At 41.6% G+C, this 27,689-nt stretch overlaps 1 protein-coding gene across 4 annotated transcripts; it reads right to left on the bottom strand.

Annotated features, from left to right (window-relative positions):
* Positions 1–27,092, bottom strand: mitfb (melanocyte inducing transcription factor b). 4 transcript variants are annotated; one of them, XM_072367309.1, is made up of 10 exons: positions 26,859–27,092; positions 12,992–13,229; positions 4,424–4,639; positions 4,244–4,339; positions 3,740–3,857; positions 3,410–3,502; positions 3,273–3,326; positions 3,005–3,080; positions 1,275–1,422; positions 1–430 (listed from the first exon to the last, which is right to left on the bottom strand). In XM_072367309.1, the coding sequence occupies exons 1-10, from the start codon at positions 26,960–26,962 to the stop codon at positions 35–37; spliced, it is 1,539 nt and encodes a 512-aa protein (XP_072223410.1). In that variant the 5' UTR covers positions 26,963–27,092; the 3' UTR covers positions 1–34. The 4 variants fall into 4 exon arrangements, with proteins under 4 accessions (XP_072223410.1, XP_072223408.1, XP_072223409.1 ...); XM_072367307.1 differs by having other exon boundaries at positions 3,273–3,329; XM_072367308.1 differs by having other exon boundaries at positions 12,992–13,232.
* Positions 27,093–27,689: the final 597 nt, after the last annotated feature.

Below are 27,689 nucleotides of genomic sequence, written 5' to 3' on the forward strand. Positions count from 1 at the left end.
AAGATGCAGGGGGCGTGTCTTCCACTAGGGGGTGCTAACAGCCCTGCTCGTTCTCATCCATGCTCACACTGCTCTTACGACTGCTGTCCTTTGAGGCGTCTGGGGAAACGGAGGAGAGCAAAGGGTCCCCCCCCCTCACCGGTGACAGGGTGTCATCCATGAGGATGTCGTTGAGTTTGGAGCCTGCTTTGCTGTGAACGCTGTAGTGGCCCTCGGGGAAGTTAGAGTGGCCTTCGTTCAGCTCCAGTGTGCTGGATTGCTCGGGAGTGCAGGCGGGGTGGTGTTGGTGATGGGGGTGGAGCGTGTACAGGTCTTGGTGACAGTCCTCCAGAGCAGGCTCCTGCTTGATGCTCCGCGCCCTGAGCTCAGCAGAGCAGAGTGCTGAAGATGTGATGGCCAGACCGTGAGCCCGCGCCTGCATCTCTAATTCCTACAAGCCGCGAACACACACAAACACACGTGTTTAGTAAGTCTGCTGCAGTTGTGTCTCCCAAACTACATGAAAAAAATTCCACACTGACTGTGACTGAGAAACTCACCTTGATTTTTCCCTCTCGTCAAATCTCAAGAGGAAACTCTTTTTCTCCCAAAGGCCCCAGTAATAAACACCACCTTCCCCCTGCAGCTCCCCCCTCTTCCTTATCTGTTCTAAGCCCCTCCCATCAGACAACTGACTGGAATATGCACGAGCGTCATGCCCTACATAATCAAAATTGAATTAGCCGCAGCTGCAGCTGTGAGCCTTTGCCTCTGGTTGGCAGAGTCCTCAGCTATAAGTCAAATTCAACATTCCCATTCATTGTCCTTGCACTGTTAAATCCACCGACACAGCCTCACCAAGCACACCACAATACATTTAAACTCTACAGTAGTCAGAGGCCTTTTGGTCTTTTGCTTCACAGCGTGAGCTGTTGTTGCCAATTTTGGAACATCAGCATTTTTTTGCCTTTGGATGTGAACTCGCACTATTTGCAGGTGGGTGCTCACAGAGCTGCATCTGTCCACCCTTTGACTCAGATCTGTGGCCGGCTGAAGTCTTTAATCACTAGGTTTTCTGAAGCTAAAACGAGAAGAGATGCAGAACTACAGTTTCCTCTCCGACCACCTGAGTTACAATAGATGTGCATAGGACATCATTTCAAGTGAATGGGAGTAAAAAAAAAAAGGGCCCTCTTTCCCTGTCAATTCCTTGTCTTTACACTGCTGCACAGGACATTCACCAGAGTCACTTGTCTTGCAGATATTATCACAGATATCATCATCACAGTCTCTACCTGTATTCTCAGCATTAGATGTCGATTGGCGTGCTCAAGCTTTTTCTGCCGAGTCTCGAGCTCTTTGGCCCTCTGCTGTTCCCGCTGAAGTTTCCGGATGTAGTCGACGGATGCCTTCAGGATGGTGCCTTTGTTCCAGCGCATGTCTCTGGAAATCACAGAGGCGCCATTATTCATACTTTCCGACAGATTCTCTCAGATCCCAAGTTTTGATATCAGACAATCTGCGTCCTCGACTCCACAAATATCTTCAAAGCAGCAGAGTGTAGGATTTAGTGAGATCTTGTGGCAACGTTGCACATTACAAACAACTGACTAAACACCGCCTCAGCCTCCGCGTCAAAGCACATGGGAAAAAACACTCTGAGATGGCTTTAACATGGCCTTGCATCAAGTCGGGCTGTCTGCTGGAACAGCATTCGTTCTATTCAGTACTGTTCAGCTGTAAAAAATGAGAGAGATTAGAGAATAATGAGGAGGAACGAGGATTAGAGCTGCAGTGGAAGCACAAGCCATCAAACAGATGACCCTTCTCTTCAGCTTCTCTGAGGAATTGAAAGTTGCAGAAGAATTTTTTTGCAGGTGTAAAATCAATCTCTCCGAGAGCAGATGGGAAAGATCCCTGCTACAGATCCAACTTCTCCACAGCTCCACTCCGAGGCGTTACGGGTTTAGATCAGAAGTGAGCAGAGACCTTCGGAACAGACACTGAAACTGATTGGATCACGCATTTAAATTCATGGGGACTGTCTAACAGGCGATTTGAACATGTTAAAGCGACTATGTGTTTAGTTTTTCATGATGTGTTGTAATCTAATCCAGATCTGCTTGTTAAAGACAATCTCTGAGTTTGAGCTGGCTTAGCAGAACAAACAGACATAACTAATGACGTGCAGTTTGGATTTCCCGAGTAGCACCAGCGAAACATCAGAGTTACATGAAGATATGGCAAATATGTTCGTAACCTCATAGTCTGGAGATCAAATTTGGCAACTTAGGAAACTATCCCAGTGGATTTCTTAAAATATTTAATGACTGATTTAACATTTGAGGTGAAACCAAGAGATCTGTGTAACTAAACTCGTTAACTCATTAAAAGTCACATGACATGGGGGATCAAATCAGCAAGTATGTTTTCTAAAGTTCAGCTGGAGCTAATGCGAGAACGAGCAGCTACACAAATCGAGTGTGTTAGCTTCAGACGTTACAGTGCTTCTGTGTAAAAATCCCCTCGTGTGTCTCCTCTGACATTGTTTCCTTGACTTGACGCTGCAGAGACACAGCAACACAAAGAGGGCATTTTACACAACTAATCGTGGAAGATGCTGACTTGCTACTAGCTTCAGCTGAACTTTAGAATGTTTGCACACGACTCTGGATTTTCTCCCTCATTTCCTTCATGTTCACTGTGCAAAGAGGAGATTTAGTCACAACCAGTGTGGATAATTAAGTGATTAAACAATGACAGCCACCACGTTCTCCCACAGTGCAGAATACATGTGAACATGTGAGTTTAGTTTGATGCAAATCTGAAAGAAATGCTGTCCTATTCCTTCCCCCTGCGCTTCTATTCCTATCATTCCTGTTTCTTTTTTTAAAACCGGTCCCACATTCCACTGACAGGGGGCCATTTCTGCTGTATCATTCTAAATCGCATTTTGTCCTGTCTTTTGCTCATAAGCTGACGAAGGTTTTGTTTGCAAGGAATCTGATAATGACGGGTGACTTACGGGTCATTAGACTTTGGAATCAGAGTTCCCAATTCCTTGATTCGATCGTTGATGTTAAACCGTCGCCGTCTCTCGACTGCAGAACAAAACAGAAAAGAAAATCAATAATTGCAAATAATAACGAGCGAATCAAGAATTATTCAATGCAACACTTTGATCATTTTTGTGTGACCTCAACAAAATAACACAGCGACAAAAACCACATTTAAGTTGTAACATTCCCGTTTCCGAGTGAGGGAGAACGCATCATATTGTCATCAAAACTCACTCAGATTATGGTTGTCCTTCTTCTGTCTTTCCTTAGCCATTGCTCTTACCTCAGCTTCTGAAGCAAATGCTTTGATTAGTCAATGAAGTTAACAGTGCAACGTCTGGTACATTTTGAAGCTTAAAAGTCTGACGTACCCACAGGGAACCCTTCAGGTCTTTGATAGGTGTCAAATTTGCCACAGGATCCAGACTTATCCAGCATATGCATGATGGCCGGAGATTGTGACACTGCGTGATAGATAATGTTGCGTCTTTATCATCAAAATGCACAGAATCGATACAAAAAAGTCGAGTCAACATCCCAACATAGAGGAAAAAACATATTTCTAGCTGCACGAAAGGCCTGGAGAGTAAGGCTTCATATAAATGCATGATATTCATAGCTGAATACATATTATGGCTCATTTTCAGACAGACATTTAATCATTTGCATTGTCTCCTGCAGTGAGAGACTGTCCTGCTCACCTGAGTATTCCCTTTTGATGTTGGGCAGGTTTGCAGGGCAGGAGTTGCTGATGGGCAGACCTTGCTGGGACATGCCCTGATTACCGTACATGTCCATGAGGTTAGCAGGCACGGGGATCTGAGAAGACACCGCAAAAACACCGCTAAGCAAAGACCAAACCTGCCTGGGATTGATACTAAAAGAATCCGCAGGCCGAGTATAATCAAAAGGCCGGTGACACTAACAACAAGCCAATAAGGTTGAGTGTTATATAATGCATCACTCTATTAAAGATAATCTATTTTGTTTGAAAAACGCACAGAACTATTTCTGGGCTCTTTTGAATGGCTATACGTCGTTAGCCCCATATGTCTCTATTTCCATCAACGTGCAGATTGTTGATCCGCCTGATTGATTGATTCCTTATCGTCCAGTGATCTCTCAACCTTTCAACAAAGCGAGGTGTCAGTCTGTGTGCAGGCTCAGCACTGCGGATGAATCCCCACAAACACACGCACACATACCGTGTTCGCCATCTGAAGTCCTGGGTCCATCAGGCCGAGGATATCATCACTGTAACTGGATTCCAGACTAATGATGTCGTCAATGACATCATCCATCTGAAACATCACGCAGGTGAACATGTTTAAATGAGATTACGATCAGAAGGAGGACAAGCAGAAACGTAGAGGAGGAGATCTCACTTCTTTCTCGCAGTTGGAGTTGAGGGTCAGTAAGGCCATAGGGCTGTTGGGGGCGCTGTTGCCCGGCCCTGGCGGCATGCCCCCGTGGTCAGAGGACTGGTTGGGGCAGGGCAAGCTCAACACCTGAGAACCGAGCTTTCCCAGGTACCGCTTCACCTGCTGCTGCTGCGAGCGCTGGATGTGATATTTGGTTGGGTTCTCCAGGTGAGTCTGGACCTATGAGTGGATAGCAGAGGAAAAAGATATGAGAAGAAGACAAAAAAGAAAAGAGTTATTGAAAATAATTAAGAGTGCGAGTGCAACTTGGCATCTCAAACGTCACTTTTCATGATAATGTGTTGTGACAAAGTCTTTTGTCAAGTTAAAGTAACTTTAAATTTAGCTCAAAGTCTTCTTTGTCCCCTGTCTCGTACACAGCCAAAAATAAACTGGACACAGACCACGAATTCTACGGTGCATTATGCATTTTTCTTTTGAGACATTATAGACTTGTCATTTGTCTCTGTGCTGCCTATATATGGAGGGTTGATCCAGAAATGCTTCTGCAGGCAGATTAAAAAAAACAGCGTGTTTGTCGGCCATATTAAATGAAAATGAAAACAAAAAAGACAAATAAAATAAATAAAATATAAAAACACACATGGAGCGGAGCTGCCGCGCTTCAGCTCACATTTGGAGGTCTACGTATGTTTAAACCTTCCTATATTTTGCCTGAATATTTGTTGCATTGATCAACCAATCCTGTGGTTCATAAAGTAACGACACTATAGAACATCAGAAAATGTACATCAGTACTGATAAAAACACGTTTGGATTGTTTTAAAGCCGATAAACTAGAACTGAGCCTGAACAATGGCATTTTTCTTGAGTATATTGATTGAGACATACCTCATAAGGCTGGTATCCAAGCATCTCAAGCATCATTTCCTCTGTTAGACTTCAAGGATTAAAACAACAGATCTGTATTTAACTTCTTTCTAGGCTAAGAAGTGCTGTAGCTGCTTCCTCTTCGGTTGCTCCAGAAAACTAAGCCTTCTAATATGAGGAGAAACACATCCAGCTCCTCTTTTAAAAGGCAAGAAAAGCAATTAGCTATGCATGTCAAGGAATCTCAGGGAGCACAATGAGCCTTTTCAAATTTGTGTTGTTTTATGTAAAATCTGTATTTATTCTTTTATGGTGTATCACTTGATGTCAGGATGTGGCGCCAACAGTTAGAGTCTTTGTTTGGCAGGGCCACCTCTTTAACTGAAACTTGCCTGGGGCTGTTGCTCTGCCCCATCCACTCTTTAACCCATGTGGATCATTGGCGTGTGCTCCCAGTTCAATGCAGCACAAAGAACGAAGTCTGTTTCATCTTTGTTTGTCTGCAGCTTGCGTCTCCTCGTGTCTCGAGATGACATTTCTAATCGGCATTGAACATGTCTCGAAACTAATGAACAGCAGTCAAAGCTACTTCATTTTTCAAACTGGTGTATTTGTTGCGCAGAAGCCCAAAGAGCTGGTTTCATTAATAGAGCTGAGGAGGTCACAGGCTACAGACGAACTCTTAGCTACCTCTGACATTTCCTCTCCCGCAGTCCTTAAATACTGCTTTAGACAACTGAAATGATAAGGCTGTTGAATAGACAGAAAACAGCAGCAAATTCAGTGACATCACTAGCTTTTTCTACTGATGAGAATGTATTTTCAGTCCCATAATACAAATATAGAACTGGTATTTGTGTGGGCTATTTGCAATGTTACAACTGAATTTTATTCTGTTTTCTGTATTTTATGATTTGTTCAAACTTTTAATTTCACTGGACAGTTCATGAATAATTATGCAGAAAACACACACTCGGCACTTTATTAGGTGCATCTTTACACTCTACTGTAATCAAGTGCAACTGTTCCGCTGTTTATGGTGAATGAAATGCTCACCTTTTGATCTGACACTCGTTTAGAAGTGTGTTTGATTACAGTTGTGGTTACAGTTTGTGATGTGTTGTGCTGAGCCACGTTACATCTGGTGCCTTTCCGATGTTTTAAACTGCTTCTATGCCTTCACATGGGTAGAAAATTCTAGAGACACAGAAAGTGGCCCAGTGCAGAATAACCCTTACAAAACATGCAACGCAATTTCCAAAAACACCTGCAAAGACTGAATCGAATAAAACTAAAATCAAAATCGTACTGAAATGCACTTCACTAAACACCAGTGTAAAGTGGCCATTGAGTCGCTGCAATAATCATTAGGTCAGGATATCAGAGTAACTGATTCTCTCCACATCTCAGAACAGAAACGCTCTCAGAGTCCACGCACAGATTCAGCATCCCTGTTCTGCAGGGGATGCTCATGTGAGACACATTAACATAACGTATATCCTGCAGGTACTCTGTAAATCCTCATCACAAGGTTGCAAAGCAGACAACACTGTGGGAGGCACAGTCACAGTGTGTCAATGACTCATTAAGAAGAGCAATATCACCCTTTGGGCCAAAGACTGTGATTTCTTACTGCTGATCACTAATAAAGTCCCTTTGTCTCACATTAGTGTATTGTTAAGCTAGCATGTCAGACAACATCTTGAAGATAATATCTACTGTTATCTGATAATCAAATCAGTTTTTCCAGCCACTTAATTAAAAAAAATCCAGGAAAGCTAATCCAGGTGGATATACTTTAGCCATAAATGAGCCACCCAGTTTTTAGCCACGCAAAACAACAAACTTTGAATATTAGATTTGAATTGATTGCTAATAATGTTGTTACAGGATTCCATGTGCCGGCACTGCAGTTACACACCATGGATTAATTCTGTGACTACTCGACATCGCATGGTGGAGCTCAGAGGACTGTGCACCCACTCTGAAAACCAAAGTTTTAAGCGTATTGATTCTGAGCAGAGCTATGGTGATAGAGAATAAAGGATCACCGCCAACACTCGCTTCATTTTTTCACCTTGTAGAATTACAAACTTTTACTGAAGATTAAACAGCGACATGTTACGCCGAGTCTCTCCCTCCTCCAGCAGGCACAAACGTGGAGGACATGCCCTCCATGAGAACGTAAGCTGCATAATTCAACAATGTAAGGAGACAAAATATCCCATATCTGCAGTATGCATTTGTAATTTCCCATCTCAGCAGCTTGGTTTGGTTAAAACTACATTACGTTGGTTCCTTATACCACGTTTACACCAAATTAAGTATGTTTAAACAGGCTTTCTGAAACAAGCCAATTCATTCTGTTCCTGTTGCCTGTAACAGCGTATTTGCCCTGAATGCCCTTAGAGCTACAGCTCGTTACTACCTCCGTGGCAACAAGCCTATAGCTACAACAGTTTCAGATAATCACGACTCTGAGAAGATTAGACTACGTTGTTATTTTTACGGAACCCTGCAGCACCACAAAGTAAAAGCTACAAGGTGTCTTACATACAGTAAAATGAATGAATCTTTTCTAAGTTTTGACTCTGATTTGTTTACAGAGCCTCCATGCAAACAGTAGCAGTAAACGTGTGTTTCTGTAACGCTGACTCCCCTAAATATATCTCTACAGCCAGGTGTCACCAGGTGTTAGCGGCTTTTTGACCAGTGTAAAAAGGGTGGTTCATCTGAGCTGATTCAGATCTGCCAGCTGGCATCCCCCCAAGCGGAAAGAGGATAAGTCATTGTGACAAACTCTGAATATAAATCTACTTTAGACCTAAGAGAAAAATGCCAAATCAGTAACACGTCTTGCATTTTATCCATTTGAAAGGTCGTCTTCAAATTCTGCCAGATTTAGAGCTCAAGACGCACAAACTGTGTTGAAAACGATTTGAGCCAAACCAAAACATAGAGAATTAATTAATTAATTAAATCATTGCTTTAAAAAAAAAAAGCACAATCTCTTGACTAACAACTCATTTTTGGCAAATAATAAGCTGCATCATAGCCTAAAGGTTTACTTTCAACAAAATCTTTAGGCAGTGAATTATCACAGATTTTTCTTCGGTCGGATCATCGTTCAGTTTTGAAATCAATCGCATGAAATAGAATGATTTTATAAGAGCAAAATAGATTTTTTTCAGGGCTTTTGTGTCTTGTTAATGCTGCACAGATTTATCTATGACCTTTCGATGGGGTTCCAGACTCCTTGCTTAGAAACTGTAACCCTATATTTACAGAGAGACTTTTGTTGCGCACAGACACAAAGATCCACTGACTCTGTCTGTATGTTTCTTCTTCTTTCTTTTTTTCCTCACACTTCCTCTGAAATGATAGCGGGCGTTGTCTAAAAATAGAAACAAAAAAAAGAAAGAAAAAAGCGTACAAGGGATTACTGTAGGAGCCCCATATACCCCCCCCCCCCCCCCCCCCCAATCTTACATAGTGGCTGAGTCTTAAAATAGAAACAAAGAGGGCATTAAGGCCATTATGAGCACACAGCAAAATATGGAGGTGCCCCAATTCAAAACACAACTACTTGAACCTATTTTACAGCTCATGGTTAAAAGGCTTTTAAACGGACAAACAATGAATACTTAAACAGATAAAATCTTCATTGTTTAGGCCCAATGACTCGCTCTCTTTCTCTCACAGATAAAATATGGTTCGTGCGTTGCATTCTGTTCCCTCACATTTTGTGGAGCATTCAGACAACAAAATTTGTGAATCTCAGCAATCAAGACTCACATTTTTAAAAAAAAACAAACGTCTGATTAATTTAATCTTCAGACTGAAATGAGCGTTTGAGCTTTTTCAAGTCTGCTTTGACCTCAGGGATTTCCTAAATTATCACACATTATTAGATGATCTCACGACTCCAAGTGACTTCATTGGAGCCCCTTAAGGCCCAACAGACCTCAGGCTGGAGCATCCTGGCCTTGTCAATACTGCTTTTGTTACAATTAAATAATGCTCAGTGTTCCACATTTTTAGTTTCTAAGGTGAAAATGGGATCCTTTCCATGGCGTCGTTATAAAGTGGAGACGTGCACAGGAGAAGCTTCTGGGTGGGCGCTGTAGAAAGACTGTATGAGGAGTCATAACGATGCGGGGTCCAGCACGGATTCAGCCTTGGTCTAACATGTACTGTGAGGCATCTCTGACGTTTATCATACATTATGTAGGCTTGTGACAAAAAAAAAAAAAATGGAGAGGAGAGGAGAGATATGAACACCAGAGGGATTGTACAGGACCTCCGCCTTACTTAGTCCAACTTTACTTTATGTACTCTTCCTCATGTACACTGTTTGGAAATGCGACATCAACTTCTAACTCACAGCATCTGCAGCCGCAGCAAACAAGGCAGCTTGTTGTTTCCCTGCTCTTTTTCAGCCTTCGACAGGCCAGAGGGCATCAGCAACATAACCCCGAAAGAGTCAGAAACCCGGCAGAAACAGCACAAAGCGTCCTGCTGTACTGACAGAGGACGCAGGGTGAACGCAGGATGACAAACACTGATTTGTATTTTTTTGACTTGAATGCTACAGGCATTCCATGATGGTCCTACCAGGATACATTAACAAGACTGCCCCCATTTGCTATGCAAACGAGAAGAATAGGCCACTTTGTCTCACAGTTAAGCTGCTAACGTGCTTTGCAGCACTTGCAGACAACAACTGTGATGCTAATGTCGGTGGGCTACATCTCGGCAACTTGTGGTCTTCTCTCCCTCTGACGTATTGTCACGCTATTACGCACAAGCGTGGTAAATCAGAGCCGTAGGCTAATAAAAACCTGATGTCTTTAAGTGATAAGTGTTCGGTTAAAATCAGCATAAATCACATTAGATAATGTTGGCGTGGATTATTTGATAAATTCCTAATATATAGCTAATAATAGAAAGTTAATAATACAACACTGTGAGAACATTTAGCCGCACAGGCTGGTGTGGGCAGATTAGCACTTAAAATAATACTGTGTGCTTTGTTTCATGAAGTGATTACAGTGCACAGTGCAGACTGACAAATGTTTACACGGAATTTAATACCTCAAACTGACTGAAAATGTGCTCGCTTATTTAATGACTTGTTGTAAGAACTGACAACTGAAAAGCAAACTGATTCATTTCTGTTGCATTCTGGTCACGAGCTATAACGACTGTATAATCCAAAAGAAAGTAGTACAGGGTAGAAGAGCACATTGTTCCCTTTGTGGCAACATAAATCCGTTGTGAAAAAAAAAAAAAAAAGAAAAAGAAAGAAGAAACCATTTTTTTAACCCTTTTAGGAAGTAACCCCACACAAATTTCAAAGCAGTGTTTTTTTTTCTCTTAAATATGCCCTGGAATTAAGGCAGTGGGGGTAATTACGAGCATTCTTTACTGAATTAGCGTTTGGTGTGTGGTAAGGCCTTTGTCTTGATCCCTAAACTGATCCCATACTTATTCCTCACAAGGTCAGAGGTCACTTGGTTAATTAAGGGTCCAATCAGTCTTTAGATAAACTCATCTGAGCTTAATGTTTGCACTTTCTGAGGTCCAGCAGCTCTGCCTGGTACCCCTGAGCTTTGTGTGGACTCTGCTAATCTATCCACAGACAGGGGAGCAGGTTAACCCAGCTCAACAGAGCCAAGCTGGAACGGCCTTTTCATATGAAGACTTCAGTCAAAGAAGAATGTCTGTAAGCTCTGGCCAAAGCAGAGAAACTACTCTAATTTGATGTAGTACAGGGTGAGGGGTTCAGGGTGGGGGCGTCCTAAACCTCTCAAAGAGCAAGAGATTATGGAAAGCAAGTAATGTTTATGCTGGAGGGTATTGTTTTCAATGGATATACTGTATTTGTACCTCTTTGCTGGTGCATGCCACACACGTCCAGGGCGATGAAAGAGTGGCTGAGCAAGGAACCATGAAATCTCCAAATGTGCCGCAGATGGATTTAACGCAGCAAAGATTGCTCAGTAACTCACATTTTGTGATACCAAACTTTAATTAGAGGTGGTGCAGAAACTTAAGGCCAGTTTAAAACTTTGATCTCTCCTTCAATCAAAGCTCCTCTTTTTCAGTGAAGGGGGCTGAACGACTACTTGTGATCTACAGCAGAGGCTTTCCCAGAGGGGGTCTCAGGAAGCGTATCGATACCACACCAGTTACAGTGATAGTTATCAAAAGAAGACCGCAGAGAAAAGTCTAATTATGAGTGTTGTGGTAATGAACCTATTTAATATATAATAGGAAATAGTTTTGAGGAATTTCACGGCTGTTCCCCCTTTTTCTCAGAGTGAGAAACTGCAATATTTAGCATTTTTTTTGATGAACTGCTGAATGTTGATGTCATCAAATAACAATCTTATGGCCAAAAGACTTCTTCCATGCTTGGTCTGAGGCGATGACGCTCGTCAACTTCTGATCTAGTGCCTGCATAGCAGACAGACTATCTATTTGAATTTAATATCTTATCCCAGCAACGTCTGACATAACATCATTTAATATCACTTCCATGGAAAAAAGAAGAGACTTTTCTGATGATGCAAGAAGTTTTGACGGTTTTTCAAATGTGTTGGCGTATAACGCACCAGTGGTGTTACATAATTGTACAAGTCTTCGTGTTTTAATTGATAAAATTCAGCCTCTATGGTTGCACAGTTCCAAAGAAGGGCAAAACCAAACGCCTCCTTGTTGTCGCGGGGAAATGCAAAATCCAAAAATGCACTGTTAGGCATGAGAACTCACGAATAACTCCCCATACACCGCAACTCCTTCATAATGTAAAAACATTAAAAACCTCTTCATAATGGTGTAAAAACCTCTTCATAATGGTGTAAAAACATCTTCATGATGGTGTAAAAACCTCTTCATGATGGTGTAAAAACACGATTTTCCATGAAAGTTTAAACACAAAACTCCAACATGCTTTGCTTTTCAACTAAAAATAATCCTTAACTTCATGTGCAAAACTTCCCAAATCACCACCTCACATCAAGCTTTTCTTTCACGTCGCACATCACAGAATAAAAGGAAAAGGTACGAGAAAAATGCTAGAAATGAGTAAAAAGTAGCGAGAGCACAGAAATTCTCTGTCCCACACAAACACACTCCTGTTTACGCAACACAGCCCTGCCATGGTTTTTTTGTGCATCTTAACCTTTCTCATAAAAACAGATGAGGAAGACAAACTTACCGAAATGCCTTGTTGAAATCCAGCGTCAAACACAATGCCCTGTACTCATACAGAAAACGTTAACAGTCGCCTGTCCCTCGGACTGCCAGGGAATCAAAGCTATGAAAAGATGTGAATGTAGCTGAGCAAATAGGATTAAAGATGGCTAAATCCAAATGGCTGGAAGCACAGCATGCATTAAAGAGGAATTCTCTCAGAAAAGATAATCCCCATATACGCATTTTAACACACTTCACTCACCCCTGTGTTTTTTTCTTCTTCTTCTTCTTCTTTTTTTTTTTTTTTTTCTCACACACAGTTATAGTAAAACCACGATTGCCTGACTGTCTACACACGAGTCACCGATATCTATAAATACAGCTGGACCATTCAGACTGCAAAGATGACGCATACAACTTCCAGAGATGGAAACTTTGGACAGCTAATTAAACGTGCTGCCACATTCCCTGCCTTCAACAACTAGAGCCATGGCTGCTTACCTTAAGCACCTCCATTGGCACCTGTGCAGCAGGTGGTAAACTGACGGGGACACTGACATTGATGGCGGGGGTCTGGGTCACTGTGGTTGGTGGGTACTGGGAGGACTGCTGTCTCTGCTGCTCCCGCCGTTCCTGCTCCTGAAGCTGCTCCCGCATCAGCTGTTGCCGCAGCAGGATGCGTGATGTCATGGCCGAGGAGCTCAGTGGGGGCTTGCAGGAGCTGTGCTGGTCCGACGGGCTGCTGTGGAGGGAGGAGAGAGATGCCAGATGAATGATTAGAGAGGGTCAGAGAGAAGGCCAAGGGCCGATTAGAACGGTGGTGTGAAAAGAGGCGAAAAGATGGGAGAGCGATAGTGGAGAGGGTAGATTGAGGTCAACCGGGGAAGGAGAGGTCAAGCAAAAAGAGGAGAAAACGCTAGAAGAAGATGGAGGGGAGGCTGACGCTAACGCGATGAAAGTGAACTGGCAGCAAGGGGCAAAGATCAAAAGAAAACTCTGTTTGTAAAGCCGCAACAATTAGGCAACAGACTCTAGTTTCATAACGTGTAACATGTCAATGATTTTCTTTGTCAGTCATTAGCAGGAACTGGTCAGACAAAAGAAGCAAGTAGAGGAAATTATGAGGAGCATTTTTTCCTACTGTGTGATTTGTTTTTTTTTTTAATTTCTTTACTGATGAAACACTTGAAATATCAAATGCTACAACTTAAACCACTTCCCCATCAATGCATCCACTGAAATGTCATTTCAAAATAGGAAACAATACAGTTGTGATGATTTGAGAGAGCAGCGGCCTGCCGCACCCACACAGCCTTGTAAATCTGCACAGAAAGAGGAACGCTGAAGAAAAGGCTGCTTCAGTTTTCCCACTCTCTTAAATTTAGATGGCTACTCCCCAGACAGAGTCCTGCAGTCCTAAAATAGAGAGACTCTGCTGAAGCAGAAGTTGTCGGGATGAAGCCTTCATCGAGTGAGTGATCCTTTTGAAAAAAAACAGTAAAACGTCTGGCCAATCCAGCTGTGCAGTAATCGCACTAATTAGCCAGTGCAGTCAAACACAGCCTCGGTCTGCAGCGTACTCAGCGAGTGTTGAGCCCTCAACATACCATAAATATCCCCCTGACACTGCATATATCTCATGTTCTCACACCACACAGACTGAGGCCTGCACCTTATACCTGACGGAGCCATATTATGTGGTGTCAAACAAATATATCTGAGCCTGCTCCATGAAAGTGTTGCTGCAGTTTGAGTCTCTGAATCTGACAGCTATTTCTTTATTCTTGAGGGTTCCTTTGTACTTAACCCAGAGCTCAGAATCAGGTTTAGTGTTCATATGCTTAATTCCTTCGGTCTGTGGGACTTGTGGCGATTGTGTTTCCTTTCATCCCAGAAATTTCAAACAAAGTGGATCTAATGTTAAAACTTGTCATTTCCACTGCCAGCGCTCAAAGGCTTTGAGTTTTCTTTCTTTCTTTAATCTGCTCCCCTGTTTGAACGTTTGAATTCAGAAACTCTTTCCACTCTTTTCACTGAGCATTCGGGGTATTTGGAACCGAAGGCAAAACTACCATAGCAATTTTTTTTATTAAACCAAAGCTTCCAAAATAACCAACGTTCATAATTCGTTAATCACTGGTCCCGTTTTAATTGTTAAGTGGGATTATTTGCTGCTTTTCTGACTAACCTTGGGTTTCTGGACAGTCTGTTGTTATGTGTGACACGGTGACAGATTTCTTTCACAGATCTTTTAATCATTCCAATCAGTTTTAACATCTTTCTCTATTTTAACATAACTGATGCGAGTAATCAAGCACAAATCAAGGTCTGTTCTTAAGTAGAGTTTTAAAGGTACCTTATACTTATCTGTTTACTTCTACTTAAACAGATCAGAAGTAAACACTGAAGTAAACACTGCATTCTCTGCATTTTGCAATCCTGTGGATTTCATTTATGAGATTAGGGTTAGGGTTAGTGATTTAACAAAGCTAATGACCACTCAAAAAAAAATAGAATCAAATGAAAAAGTGCTCCAGGGCAATAAATTGACCCCTAAAATGTCCTTACGCCTACATAATGCCAGAATGCCAGAGCGGACCGATCCACTCAGGAACAAGGCCTGCGACGCCGCTCACCTTCTTCAGCTGTGAGGCAGATTTCAGCAGCATTACAAACTGCTGCTACAGCGGTGGGCAGACAAAGCGTGACTGTGGGAACAGTGAGGACCGGTGACTTCTGTGGTTTCATCTTTACTTTGTTTGTACCTTTAAAATATGTCAGATAAGTATCATTTGCTGTTAACAACATAATGTTCTGTTGAAAGAAATGTTTCTTTGTTATGAAACTATGTGACCGTATACACAAAATGCATACAATGACGATGCATGTGTCATCATCCCAGAATGTAGGAGCTCCACCGTACAGTGAGGTGCAGAAATATTTTCACGTTATTCTATCGACCAAAACGTATTCAGGTTTAAGTGATGTCATAAATATGGAATTAAAATGCAGACTCTTAGCTTTAATTTGAGGATATTTGTCTTCAAACTGAAGAAATAGAAACAAAAGGAGGTGTGGCCTATTCTTTCATGATATACAAATGTAGGGTGCTGTGAATCAACAATATGTGGTCAAAGGGGCCCTAAGCACAAGTGAAATAGACCGTCCTTAGGTTCCAAACAAAATAAAATACATGAGAGAGATAGTGGGAACATTAGGAGCTGCCAAAACAACAGCTTGGCAGATTTGGAGAAAAAAATAGAATGAACTAATGAGATCGGCATCATAAAAAGTCTGGACATCCAGGAAAGGGCACAGTTAGAAAGACGACCAAGCAAACTACAGGCGCAGAGAGCAGCGATAAACGCCTGCTAAAGCATTGCAAAGAAGTAAACTCATTCTTCGATGATGTCCGTTACGCTGAGACTTCAGACCTCCTCAGAACACGACTGTACGGGAAAAAATAACCCTCCCTCCAATGAGGATGTGCATACCCTCAAATGAAAATGAGTCTGCTCATAAAAACCATACTTGTCTCAAAACTGTAACTTCAAAATGATTTGGTAAACAACATTAAAAAAATGGCATTACTGTCTAAAAATGTAAGAACTTATAGATGTACATTAGTTGAAATCTAACCCAACACATCCTGCAGCAATATTAGTCATCATCCATAAACATGTTCTATCTTATTCTGATATCATGAATGCTTTTATTGTCAAAAGATTCATATCTAGATGCCAATTTTTATGCACATCATTTTGACCACTAGAGGTGCCATGGAGCAAAGATTCTGGAGTTCACATTTTGTGTCTTTTTTTTTTTGTTTGTTTCTATTGTGCATGAGTGCAGTGAATAATATACAAGTGGTGGCCTGAGTTTAAGAGATAGCATTCAGCTCATAAACAAAATGCTGTGAAAAATCTCTAATCAGGCATCTTTATAGATGCTGCTCCTCAAGCTTAACTGCACATCACCCCCACCCACCCACCCAGACATACACTAGTTTCAGTAGTGTTGGCAGAGACTCATGGGTAAAACCGTCTTCACGCCCCTGCAGGCAGTCAGGGTGAGAACACCATTCTTCGTCAACTCAAACACAACAACATCCTGAAGGTGTAACAGCACTTCCACTCACAAAAGAGTAAAAAAAAAACTGTTTGTCTTGGTCCATCCAGAGTCAGAGAAAACACAGAAACACATCTGCTGATGTTGGCAATAATGATGTTGATCATGCTCGGATGCTAAACTAAGCAGCTTTGGGGGTACAACTGGTGATGCTCACGTTCCTGCTTTAGCATGTTAGCTTGCAAACAATTGTTTTAGAGGTAAGCGTTCAAACCACCAGCCGGCTTTAGTTCCCTTTGATGTAAATCCCTTTAATCATTTTCTGAAGAAATGTGATGATGAAATGTATTGGAGGGAGCATTTTATAGTTAAGAAATGAATTGCTCAGCGCTCCCTTGTGGACAATGTATTTCATTTTACACTGCTTTTACAGAAGTTCAGCCTACCTTAAACATATCCACCACATGATCACACACACTGTATCTTTGGCATTTCTTTATTTGATTATTCTTACACCAGTATCAAGATATCTGTGTTAAGCTAAAATCTGCTGAATAAATAGAAAATATGAAAGACTGCTCTCCTATTACCTACATTTAAGACCGTTGTCGCCTGGTTAGATTTTGTTATGTTTGGCTAAAACCAGTCAAATCCAGGAGAGAAGAGAAGCAATAGAGAAAGGAAAAAGCAGAAAGAAGATGGATCCGGCCAGGAGTAACCAAATCCCACCGGTGAATGCAAGATCTGCTGATTAACAAGCTAAAACTGTGCCTAATAAATTCCCCAATGTGCTAATTTTATGATGTCGTGTGTAGTGAATTTTATGATTATTCATATCGATACTAAAGATCTGTTTTAACATTTCCTTTTTTTTGTCAATGGCACTCGATACATTAGTTTAATACTTGGTTATGTTGATTAGCCATGAATTAGAGACTGATTCCACAGTTTGAGTGTAGAAACACTGTCCTGAAGTAAGTTATTCGGGGTCTGTGCATACAAAAGACACCCTAAGAATGAGCGAGAGTACAACATGGCGCCCAAACAAATCCACGCGTCACGTCAACTTTGTCCGACTTCTACTGACCTGAAAAAATAATAGCTGAATCGTGTGATTTCACTGAATATTTTCTAGATCATGGGCTCAATCCTTAAGAGAAACATCTCCACAGAGCAACCCTCCCCTTCTCTGTCCCTCTGTCTCTTCCTTTTGTTTGGTGGCATGTCGCCAGACAAACCACTGAAACACATAAAAAGCTCTTTTGTCCTTTTTTAACCTTCTCACTCTTGTGTGTGCGCACACCTCCTCCCGTGTTTGTGTGTATCCTGAAGGAAAAAAAACAAAACAATGGCTGTACAGTCTTAAAGAGCCCCACCCACACCAACTCATGATTTGTCTGATTGTGCTCACTGTGGTGCTCCATCATATCCACCATCAGTCAGTCAGAGCTGAGACTTTGATGCAGGATTTAATGACATAAAGCAAGTCAAAAGTGACATGGATTAGTTGTGCATCCTGGGAGAAGAGAAGGTAAGAAGCTATGTTTAGTAGCAACAAATCAGTCAAATCACCGAGCTGTTAAAGGAAAAGATTCTGCAATACAGATGCACTGCACAAGCAAGACTGAGCAAAGGTTGTAACTTCTAATCTTTATAAGAGACATGAATAGACATTCTTAAACTCTTAACTGTGAGATTAATAAATCAATCACCAACTGCAAACAATTACCATTCAGATATTCAAGAGAACATGTGTGAGGAGAAGTCTTCTGCAGTTTTGATTGCATCTACTTTCCACACATTGAAGGCTTGTACACCCATATAAATATAAAAAAATGCAGTCTTACTGCATGGCAACAATATCACAGATGCTGAGGTGCCATACTCACAAAAAGTCAAATGAGCCGGGTCTGTACACTTGCACTCCTACAGCCTCCATATTTGTTTGTTTTTCCCCGAAGGTGCACCGCCCGCCCTTGGAGAGCAGTGAAAGTCATGCTGGTGGTGCAGCCCTGAAAGTGTGTCAGAGGGGGGAGGCTCCAGGGCCCGTCCTGGAGTCTCCAATCGCCTCTCAGAGTCCCCGGCAGAGGACCAGCCCCATCCAGGGCAACAGCAGAGCAGAGGAAAGGAGAGGGCCAGTGCCCACTGGAAACACACTGTCCATGAGACCACGGTGTGAGATACTGTTTCACTCTGAGACGTGTGCCGCCACGTGTGGAGCGGAAGCTGTGCTCGCTGTCGTCTGAAATCCTTCTATCTCCAAAATGTCACGAGCAAATAAACGCTTCCTGTTTATATTTGTGCACTCATCAAGTAGAGCTAATCCAAAGGGATTTTCATCATACAATGCATAGCTTCTTATTTCTTCAGCTGGATGTGGAAGCACACGCGAGCTGGTCTGATGCTCAGAGTGTTTCATATGCAACCTTCCAGATGATGTCAACTTACAATTCTTTTAAAACTACAAGGTAATCATACAAATTAATCATTTAGGTAATTTTCTTTACTCATGAAGAAATAATGAATCCCTCAAGGTTTTAAATGTCCTGCTGATTACAAACTGTAAACAGAAATTAAAATATTACAAACTTTCCAACAGATTGAGAAATTTGTCCCAATTTAGGCTATTTTTTTTTCTCTTCTTTTTCAAATTAAAGACCTATTTTCTAACTTACAGAAGCACACATGAAGAGGAACTTTCTGAACGTCTAAACTCAACTGGTGAGCCTATCAAGCAACAGGGCTGCACACGGTCATTGGTCGAACTATATTTCAGTTCAACTAGCTCAGAAAATAATAGCTAAGACTATACCTAAGAGAACTGCTGAAATCCTCACATAATATTCTCAAGCTTTCCTCCACAAGGGGCTGCTTTTTCATCTCTTTGATACACTTCCTCTGCACTTTCTTTCTGTTTTCCACTGTGCTTAAGTTTCATACTGAGTATAAAAGAGGAGCATAGCGCGATTTTGTGGTAATGCAATGACTTGGGAATGCTACTTAGCTAAAAGGCAGAGCAGGCAAGGGAAGTGTGAAACAACAAATTGGTGAGATGTCAAATTAGCAGGCGTGTGAGAAAAACATTGCAAAAATATAGTCCTTCAAAGTGACTGCTTCTGACAATCCTGTCACCTTCTTTTTTTGTCTCCACTGAAATTGAGGCAGCGGCAGACTGCGCAGCTTCTCTCCTCGAGCACGACTCTTTGATTCTGACCCGTCGTGGTGTTAGACGGAGACGCACCACTTTGCTGCAGTTGGCATCAGTCACTGGAGTCACCAACGAGCTAATCAGTGATAATGGGAAGCAGCATGTCTAGATCATCAATTATGTCAGCTTTGTACCCAGAATACGCAGTAAGACATTTTCAAGACACAAACAACCAACGGCCATGGTAAGAAACAGAGGAAAACAATTGTACAAACAATTATACCCGAGAACTGGTCCGACAAAAATAATTACATTGAAACCTCCTGGTGCAACCATTTGGATATACCTTACTGCACAACACTATGGGAGATTAATAAAAACACCAAAGAACCAGTACACAAAGGCAATTCAGCTGGAAATATATAGCAATAAGGGTGTAAAGAATCTCTGATATAAGTTGAACCCATGTTTTACACCTGGATCCATTGAAAAAAAAAAAACAGTGCTTGGTCTGATCCTGCAGTCAAAAGGGAGTTGACTAAGGTTTTTTTGCAGATCTCACACAGACTCGTTGAGCAATTTTTGCATCAGTCGACATTAAGACGCAATGTTGTCGCTGTAAACTTTAGGGGTGCAGAGATGAACCTTTTTGGAATGTTACAGATAGAGTTACGTTACAATGAATCCTGGATCAATTTAAATGAGCCATGAGCCAGTTAATGGCCCAATTCCTCCGTTAAAAGTCAGCCGGGTTTTGAGTTCTGTGTCAATGTGAGAACGGTGGGTCTGCAACACTACCACCAATGACTTAAATACACCTGTTTAAAGGTAGCTAACCGATGCCATAATTATTGAAAGGCTTGTTTCAGTTTAGAATGGAAAATGAATATCAACATTAAATAAGTTAAAAAACTGGTACTGCATTGAATCGCTATGTATCATCATGATGTTAGCCTCATATCATCCCACGGAATATCTCACAAGTAACTAGTATAATTGACAGCTGGTCTATAATGTGACTGGGTATAAAAAGCTTCCCAAAGATGAATAAGATATATATATATACAGTATATAGATATAGATACAGATATGCACAGGGTTTGGAGCAACATATGCTGCCATCCAGACAAGGTTTTGCTTATATCAGCAAGATAATACCAAATCCCATTCTGCACATATTACAGCTGCATATTACAGTAAAGAGTCCAGGTACCTGTCATTCACTGAAAAAGTGGACATATGGAGGTGATATTCTCATTTGTATTGAGTGTGAAGAATAAATAAAATAACACAGAAGTTAAAATAATCAATGAAGGTTTGTCAGTTTGATGTTATATTGAACGTCCTGTCCTGGGCTATAAAATGACTCAATAAAATGAGACCACACTACAGTACGAGTGGTGGGAAAGTCCAAAACTGTCCACTTTCAGTGTGTTTACCTGGCAAGGATCGACCCCTAAACAACATGAATATAGATTTACTCATAAGATCAAACATTTTTACCAAAACCTTTGGATGGGTAATCACTGGGCTGCACGATGTTAGGAAAACATGTGATATCATTATTGAATTTCATGGTGATGATATAAGCATAGATAAACACATACTTCAATGTATGGTGCTACTCTAAGAGGTATGAATGCAGACGGGTGTATTCCACTTCTGCTCCTCTGAATGCTTGTTAGCTGTAGAATGTGCAGAAAAGCATAACTCCCTCTGAGTGGAATGCAGCCCTCATCGATACACAATTCTTGACCTCTTTCAGGTCTAAAATTTCTGTGATATTGATATTGATACTGTCTGTGTGACATCTGATTTGTGCATTTTGATATTGCAATAATGATCATGCTATTCATTTAAGCACTTTTCTATTATATTTCTAAAAATAGGAGCTTGGAAATGATCCCCTTTACATTGACACAGTTGAAATTAACAAAATATGAAAGTAAAAATGGTGTTTAACGCACGCTCATTGAGAATAGTGTCAGCCCATTTGATCCAAAAATAAACGCTGCTGGTGGAGAGATTGATAGCTTCCATAGCAGAACAAAAAGAGGAGAGTATCAGCTGTGAAAGTATCATAGGAGATGGTTTGGTACTTTGGTATAACTTCAAGTCTTATTCCTATAATTAGGTTCTGTGCCCTTCTTAATTCCTCTCATTTGCTTTCAGCCTGGCGTCTTGCTCTTCTCTTTTCCCTGCACTTTAAAAAGTAGAGAACAACGTGTTCAAGGTCAACCAGGAGGAGGACACTGTACACCTTCCTACGGCAGGGTTGAATGAGTGCGCACGCTTTCCAGGTTCTTGTGACTCTTCGTGATGAATTGCTCTTAGTTCTCCATGAAGGTGACATTCACGGGACATTCTTGGATTGTAAAAAAAAAAAAGGCCGCGTTAATGATTCACAGCTGAAAAACATCAGTTTTCATTTTCACAACGACCATGAAAAGAATACATGCTAAATGTGTCTCCTGACCCGAAGGAAGAAAAAAAAGTCAATCTAGAGCATCTGTAGGTGGGGTTACAGATTGTTCAGCTGCTCGGCTGTAGTGGATATCTCTCTCTACAAAGAAATCCATACTCAACATGCATATAACATCTTCGCAGAGCTGAAAAAGTTGGCGACTGTGCAAAAGATTCACAGACTCTGTCCTCACGCTTGTATGGTTTTGCAGATTTTCTTCTGTCATGTGAAAGCAAATCTTTACATCTCATGGAACAAGCAGTTAGTTCCAGCAGTACTCTGCAGACCGACTGATCATGGAAATCGTGTTCAGTTGGAGCCCTGAAGGCATTATCGTGGAGCTGCAGTTTCTCCTCTACAGTGTGGCTCAAACGCTTCTACGATGAAAATGTAAACTCAAAATAATTTTTTTCTTCTTCAGCGCTCCATGCAGTTCCAAGTGGTCACCATCAGAGGCAGACAAAGATCACAAGTCCGTGTTGTTGCACACGTGAATGCGAAACAAACAAAAAAAGTCATGAGTTTGCCAGCTATTTCAGTCAGAAAATGTGAAGAAAATGTGTTTTGAAAGAGCCAAAGAGGAGGTTCACAGCTTTCACAGCCAGGAGGGGCTGCGTCTGCAGGACATGCTGTTCAGACACAGCACCTGCCTGTGTCAATTAGCCTCTCGGTCTTACTTAGATCATGGATGAGACTCTCCGGCCTCTTTGGTATCTCTGTCTGGTACTCCTCCCGGGAACAAGCTGCTCCCAACACAAACATTCATAACCCTCAACCTTTGACTCTGCCCTTGGCCGGGGATGAATATGCAAACTTTTAGCTTATTTTGCAACATTAACAGTGACAGCAATCTTACATATTTACAGGTTGATCCACAGCTAGTCAAACTGAAATCAAAAAGAACCTCAGGGGACACGAGGGGTGGGGTGTATTAAGTCCTTTTGCAACTTTAAACTTACTGCCATGGCTGTCACACATGACAGAAGAGAGGACCTGATGAATATACTGATTTTCAGAAATGAATAATAACAGAGAAAGTAGTTCCAATCTTGAATTCCTCTGCATTTCCCCTGTAAGTACTTTTAATTATTGTTAGTAATGCCATTTTTTTTGGGTGCCGTCACTTTTTCTTCAAAGTTCGAATATCCGTTCGAATGTGTGGGAATCTTTGAAGGTCATTAACCTATTCAAATTCAAGAATTATCACCTCAAAGTGCCAAATACTCATATGGGGCAGTCAGAGTCTGTTGTCCTGTGCATCAAGGCGCTGAGATGAGCAAACGGAACAATGTAAAACACACTCATCTGTTTCTTTGTATGTCGCTGTCTGAAACAAACAGGAAAGTACTGCGATTACTGCGAGTATTCGTACAATTTTACAGTTTAAAAACCAGCATTTCTGATCACAGCCTGAGTCACATACTTCCTGACCTACACCAGACTCCCCTTTGTTTGAGATCATTTTAATAATCATTACACATGGGTCTCTGCACTGAAAAGGCATAAGATGTCACAAATCAAACCCTATCTAGCTTACATCAAATGCAAAAACTTCATTGTACAGGGACTTTTAGATCAAAATTAGGGGGAAAAAAAACAAGTCATTGTGATGCATGTCAGCCATCGGCCATCATCAGGAGCACAGCTAATGTTGTTTGGGTTGGCTGCAAAAAAGAAAAAAAGGCTGAAACTCAGCTTAAATCAGTTTCTTGCTTGGACATCTGGAGTTTTATCTGATCTACGGCAACTACGGCAAAATCTGGGCACCGGTAGTGCCTCTGGTCCCCTGAACAAATCAAATGCAGGTAATCGGTAGTTGTGAAAAAAAAAAAAAACTTTCAGACTAAATGAAAGAAACGCCCATCTGCATGACCTCAAACTGAGTGCTGCGCTCCCCCCCAGGAACTCAGCAATACACCCGCCAACGCTGATGGCTGCTGACAAACAAGCACACGGACACACAGATTCACAGACATATCAATGAGATCGCTTCCCTCAAAATTGGATAAACTTCACATTTAATCTGATAAAAATGTGTTTGATGAATTCACACATCACAGCGTAGTGCAACTGCCTTCCACAAAGCAACAGTTGAGTCCTGTTTGTCTTTCTGTAAGCAAGATTTCACAAGAACTGCCTGGCTGAATTGCCCGAGCGTCCGTGTAGAGGTGAGGCATAGAAAAAGGAGAAGCACATGAAATGTTGGATCACACGCAAAATATAGCATTGGCCTTTGCTTAGGATGTGACCTCCAAGTCCCTGCAGGCCCCAGGATGGTTCGTACTTTAAGGTGTACAACTCTGTAATATTCATTCATACAATTTCACATCCGAATTTCATCCAAATGCTGATCTTTTGTCGGGTTGAAACATGCATAAAAAAGTCCAAGTTGAGCTTTTAAAACTCTCGTCATCGGATTGATTGAGGGTGAGAAATAAAAAAATTAAAAAAATACTCCCCCCAAAAATCACAGTTTCCGATATAACACTTCCACTGCTATATTTACACCGCTTATTTACACTGCATAGGAGACTAGTTCACTGTGTGTCTCACATCTATTTAAAGGCACAAAATGTCTGGCACATCGTCTGCGCACTCTGTCAAACTGCTTCAGAGGCAGCGAGAAGAACAGACCCATCTGCCAAAAGCTGAGATGACATTTTGTCACACCCAAGACTTCCAGTTTAGAAACAGCTGAGGCAGCAATTGCAACACGTCAGGCAAGTCAATAATCGATGAGACTAATTTTATCCACCGCGCGCAATAATGTCTCACAACACAGTCATCGTGACTGTTATTATGCTGGGTCATCCTCATGTGATGGGAAGAGGAAGTGGGATACCTTCGCTCGAAAGAAACGGTCAGACAGCTTCACATATTCAGAGGGACACTGTTAAACAAGCCAGCACCGAAACTCCGGCTAAAGACTGGGATCCGCCGCTGCTACGGCCCCGGCTGCAGCAACACAACACAGCTCAGGCTCAGCCCATGTATGTGGAACAGTGTAATGACATTTCACTAATGAAGAAATTGAAGACATTAGTTGAAGAAATGCAGAACTGGGTTAAAGGTTAGCATCGTTCAGGATGTTCTCTTGGCTCTTTTCTCTCAACTTCTTTTTTTTTGGGGGGGGGGGTAAACAGCTAAGCTTTAACAAAATATGAAGAACGTGGAAGGGGGGGGGGGGAGTAACAGCAGAAAAATCTGCTTTGTCTGAGGACAGTGGTGCACTGTCCTGTGTGCGTCTAGCCCTGACAATGAGGCTACGCTAACCACCTCTAAACAGAGGGGTGTTGACACAAGACAGAAAATAATACACACTACGATTATCGTTTTCCCCAACTTCCCAGTTACATCAAAACTTGAACATGATTCATTACGTATTGAAACTCCCACATAAGAGTCATACTGTCGCATCACAACTTAAGAGGAAGACGCTATGTTTAGTGCACATTTCGTGGCTGAAGTCAAAAAGCATCACAGCTATTGGGTTCTAAGATTAGACAGGCCACTGTCCGTCAAGTCAAGATGCCAGCCTTTCTTTTCCTATAAAGGGGTTGTTTTCGCATTCTTGGAAAGTGTTTGCTAAGAAACAAGAAACAAGAGTGTTAATTTGTGACGTGTTGCTGGCTGGATAGAACCAGGCAGCTGTTTTTTTGGATTTTTTTGCCCTTTCCAGAACTACAGCTACATTACACAAAGTATTGAACGAAACCTTTGATACATATACATATATACATATATATATATATATAAAACCTTAGTGAACACGCAACCTTCATTCCATTAACAGCAAAGATTATTGCATGCAAGCAGACATGCAAGACATCATGCTCGCAGTGCAGTACTTACAGAAAAAGGGTGAAATCAGACCACAGAGACCTGACTCAGCAAAGTGTGGACTGTTTGGATAGGAATCAGTATGCCAAAGCTGGAAATTAGTCAGTCCTGTAGAGTTGTTGTGTTTTTCTGTCTGCAGTACTTTCTTAATCCTCTACTTCAGTTTGCAAACTACTAATATACTAGTTACATGATAGCCCAACACTTGATTGACAACTGCTTACTGTTTAAACTACCGTAGTAGTATCTTGGTGCTGATTTATTCTTTTGATGTTAACTAGTGTTGATCAGTGAATATTGGCTGAAATCCACAACAACAAAAAAACACTGGTAATAGTTTTTTCCTCCTCTCAGATTTTCAGATTTGATAGATTATTGTTATACATTGCAAGACTTTGAGACCAGCTTTTTTATTTTATTTTTTTACCACCCCTGTTGCTATGAAGCAGCATTTCACCTGTGTAATTCACAGTGGATTTTTTTATGGGAATCAGTTACATGCCATCATCCATTCCCGTTTGCCAACCATCAGCACAAATGAGGCTGAGCAGGATCTCACTAAACCTTAACCTGTCTGCGTCTCTCCATGCTAATATTTGAAGTTGATGTTGACAAGACAACACCCAAGTGTTGCATAACTTTATGCCAGCAGGATAACCATACGGAACGGGAGGCAACTCCAAATGCCACTTCAGAGCTCAGCGCTGGGACCAGCTCCAGCGACATCACCGGGGAAGCCTCCTACATGCTCGGCCTCCGGACAGCTCTCAGAAAGACTGCAGCGTAATTATCACCTAAACACCAAAACCGCTCCAGCGTGGGAAATAACTGTCCACAGCCAAACTGACCTGTTTTTCAGGGGCTGACTCTTCAATTCGTAGTACGTTTTAGGCTCGTCTTGAAAATCCTCTCCAACCTCGAAGTCTGGAACTATTCCCGATTCGGACTGCATATTTGCTGGTGTCAACTTTTGACAAACGCTAAACCCTTACTAAAGAAACAGCCGGACGATGTTTTTGCCGCTGTACTTCTCCGAGTACCAGCCAACTGTCAACGCAAGCCGCCTCTGTCCAGGACCCGGAGCTCTGTAGTCCCCCGCAGCGGCGAGAACGGCACGGCTACGGTGCTGCGGGCTTAATGGGAACTACAAGTACCAAGATGCACCTGGACCTGGTTTTGATTGGCTGCAACATCCAAGGGGATTTTTACAGAGCAACTTGCTCACTCAGTCAAATTCAATTGTCAACGTTTGAACCTAAATTAAAATGATATTTATACGATAACTATTCCTATTTACAATTAGTGTTTTATCAATTAGATTAAATACTGACTTGAATTATAAACATCAATCCATAACTTACAGTATCTTATTGCTTCATCACATTCTACCCCACTGAGAAAAATAAAGTTAGTCTTTCAGTTATAAGTTTTGCGTATCAGCACATAAAAGAAGGGAAAAAAGTCTTTACCAGGTCTTAAAATTTGGCCAATACAACTTCAAAGGACATAACAAAACTAAACCAAAGTGCGGAATCAGTGTGTGAAAAACTGAGTAAGTTGCACAGTTCACTGGTTCGTAGAGCTACCCTTTGAAGCAATAACTTAAAGTACTCATTTGCTCTCACATCAATGTGGAGGAATTTTAGCCCACTGTTCTTTTTTTATTGCTCTGTTTGATT

This window comes from Leuresthes tenuis, unplaced genomic scaffold (assembly GCF_036924035.1).
Source record: "Leuresthes tenuis unplaced genomic scaffold, fLeuTen1.0.hap1 SCAF_16, whole genome shotgun sequence".
In the NCBI taxonomy this organism is placed as follows: domain Eukaryota; kingdom Metazoa; phylum Chordata; class Actinopteri; order Atheriniformes; family Atherinopsidae; genus Leuresthes; species Leuresthes tenuis.

Excerpts from the sequence above, each read along its gene's own strand:
- mitfb (XM_072367306.1), bottom strand. The coding sequence starts at position 26,962 with ATGCAGTCCGAATCGGGAATAGTTCCAGACTTCGAGGTTGGAGAGGAT. Across the intron at positions 3,503-3,739 it reads CATCAAAAGGGAATACTCAG|TGTCACAATCTCCGGCCATC; the intron begins GTGAGCAGGACA and ends TCTATCACGCAG. Across the intron at positions 1,423-3,004 it reads ATTCCAAAGTCTAATGACCC|AGACATGCGCTGGAACAAAG; the intron begins GTAAGTCACCCG and ends TGTGATTTCCAG.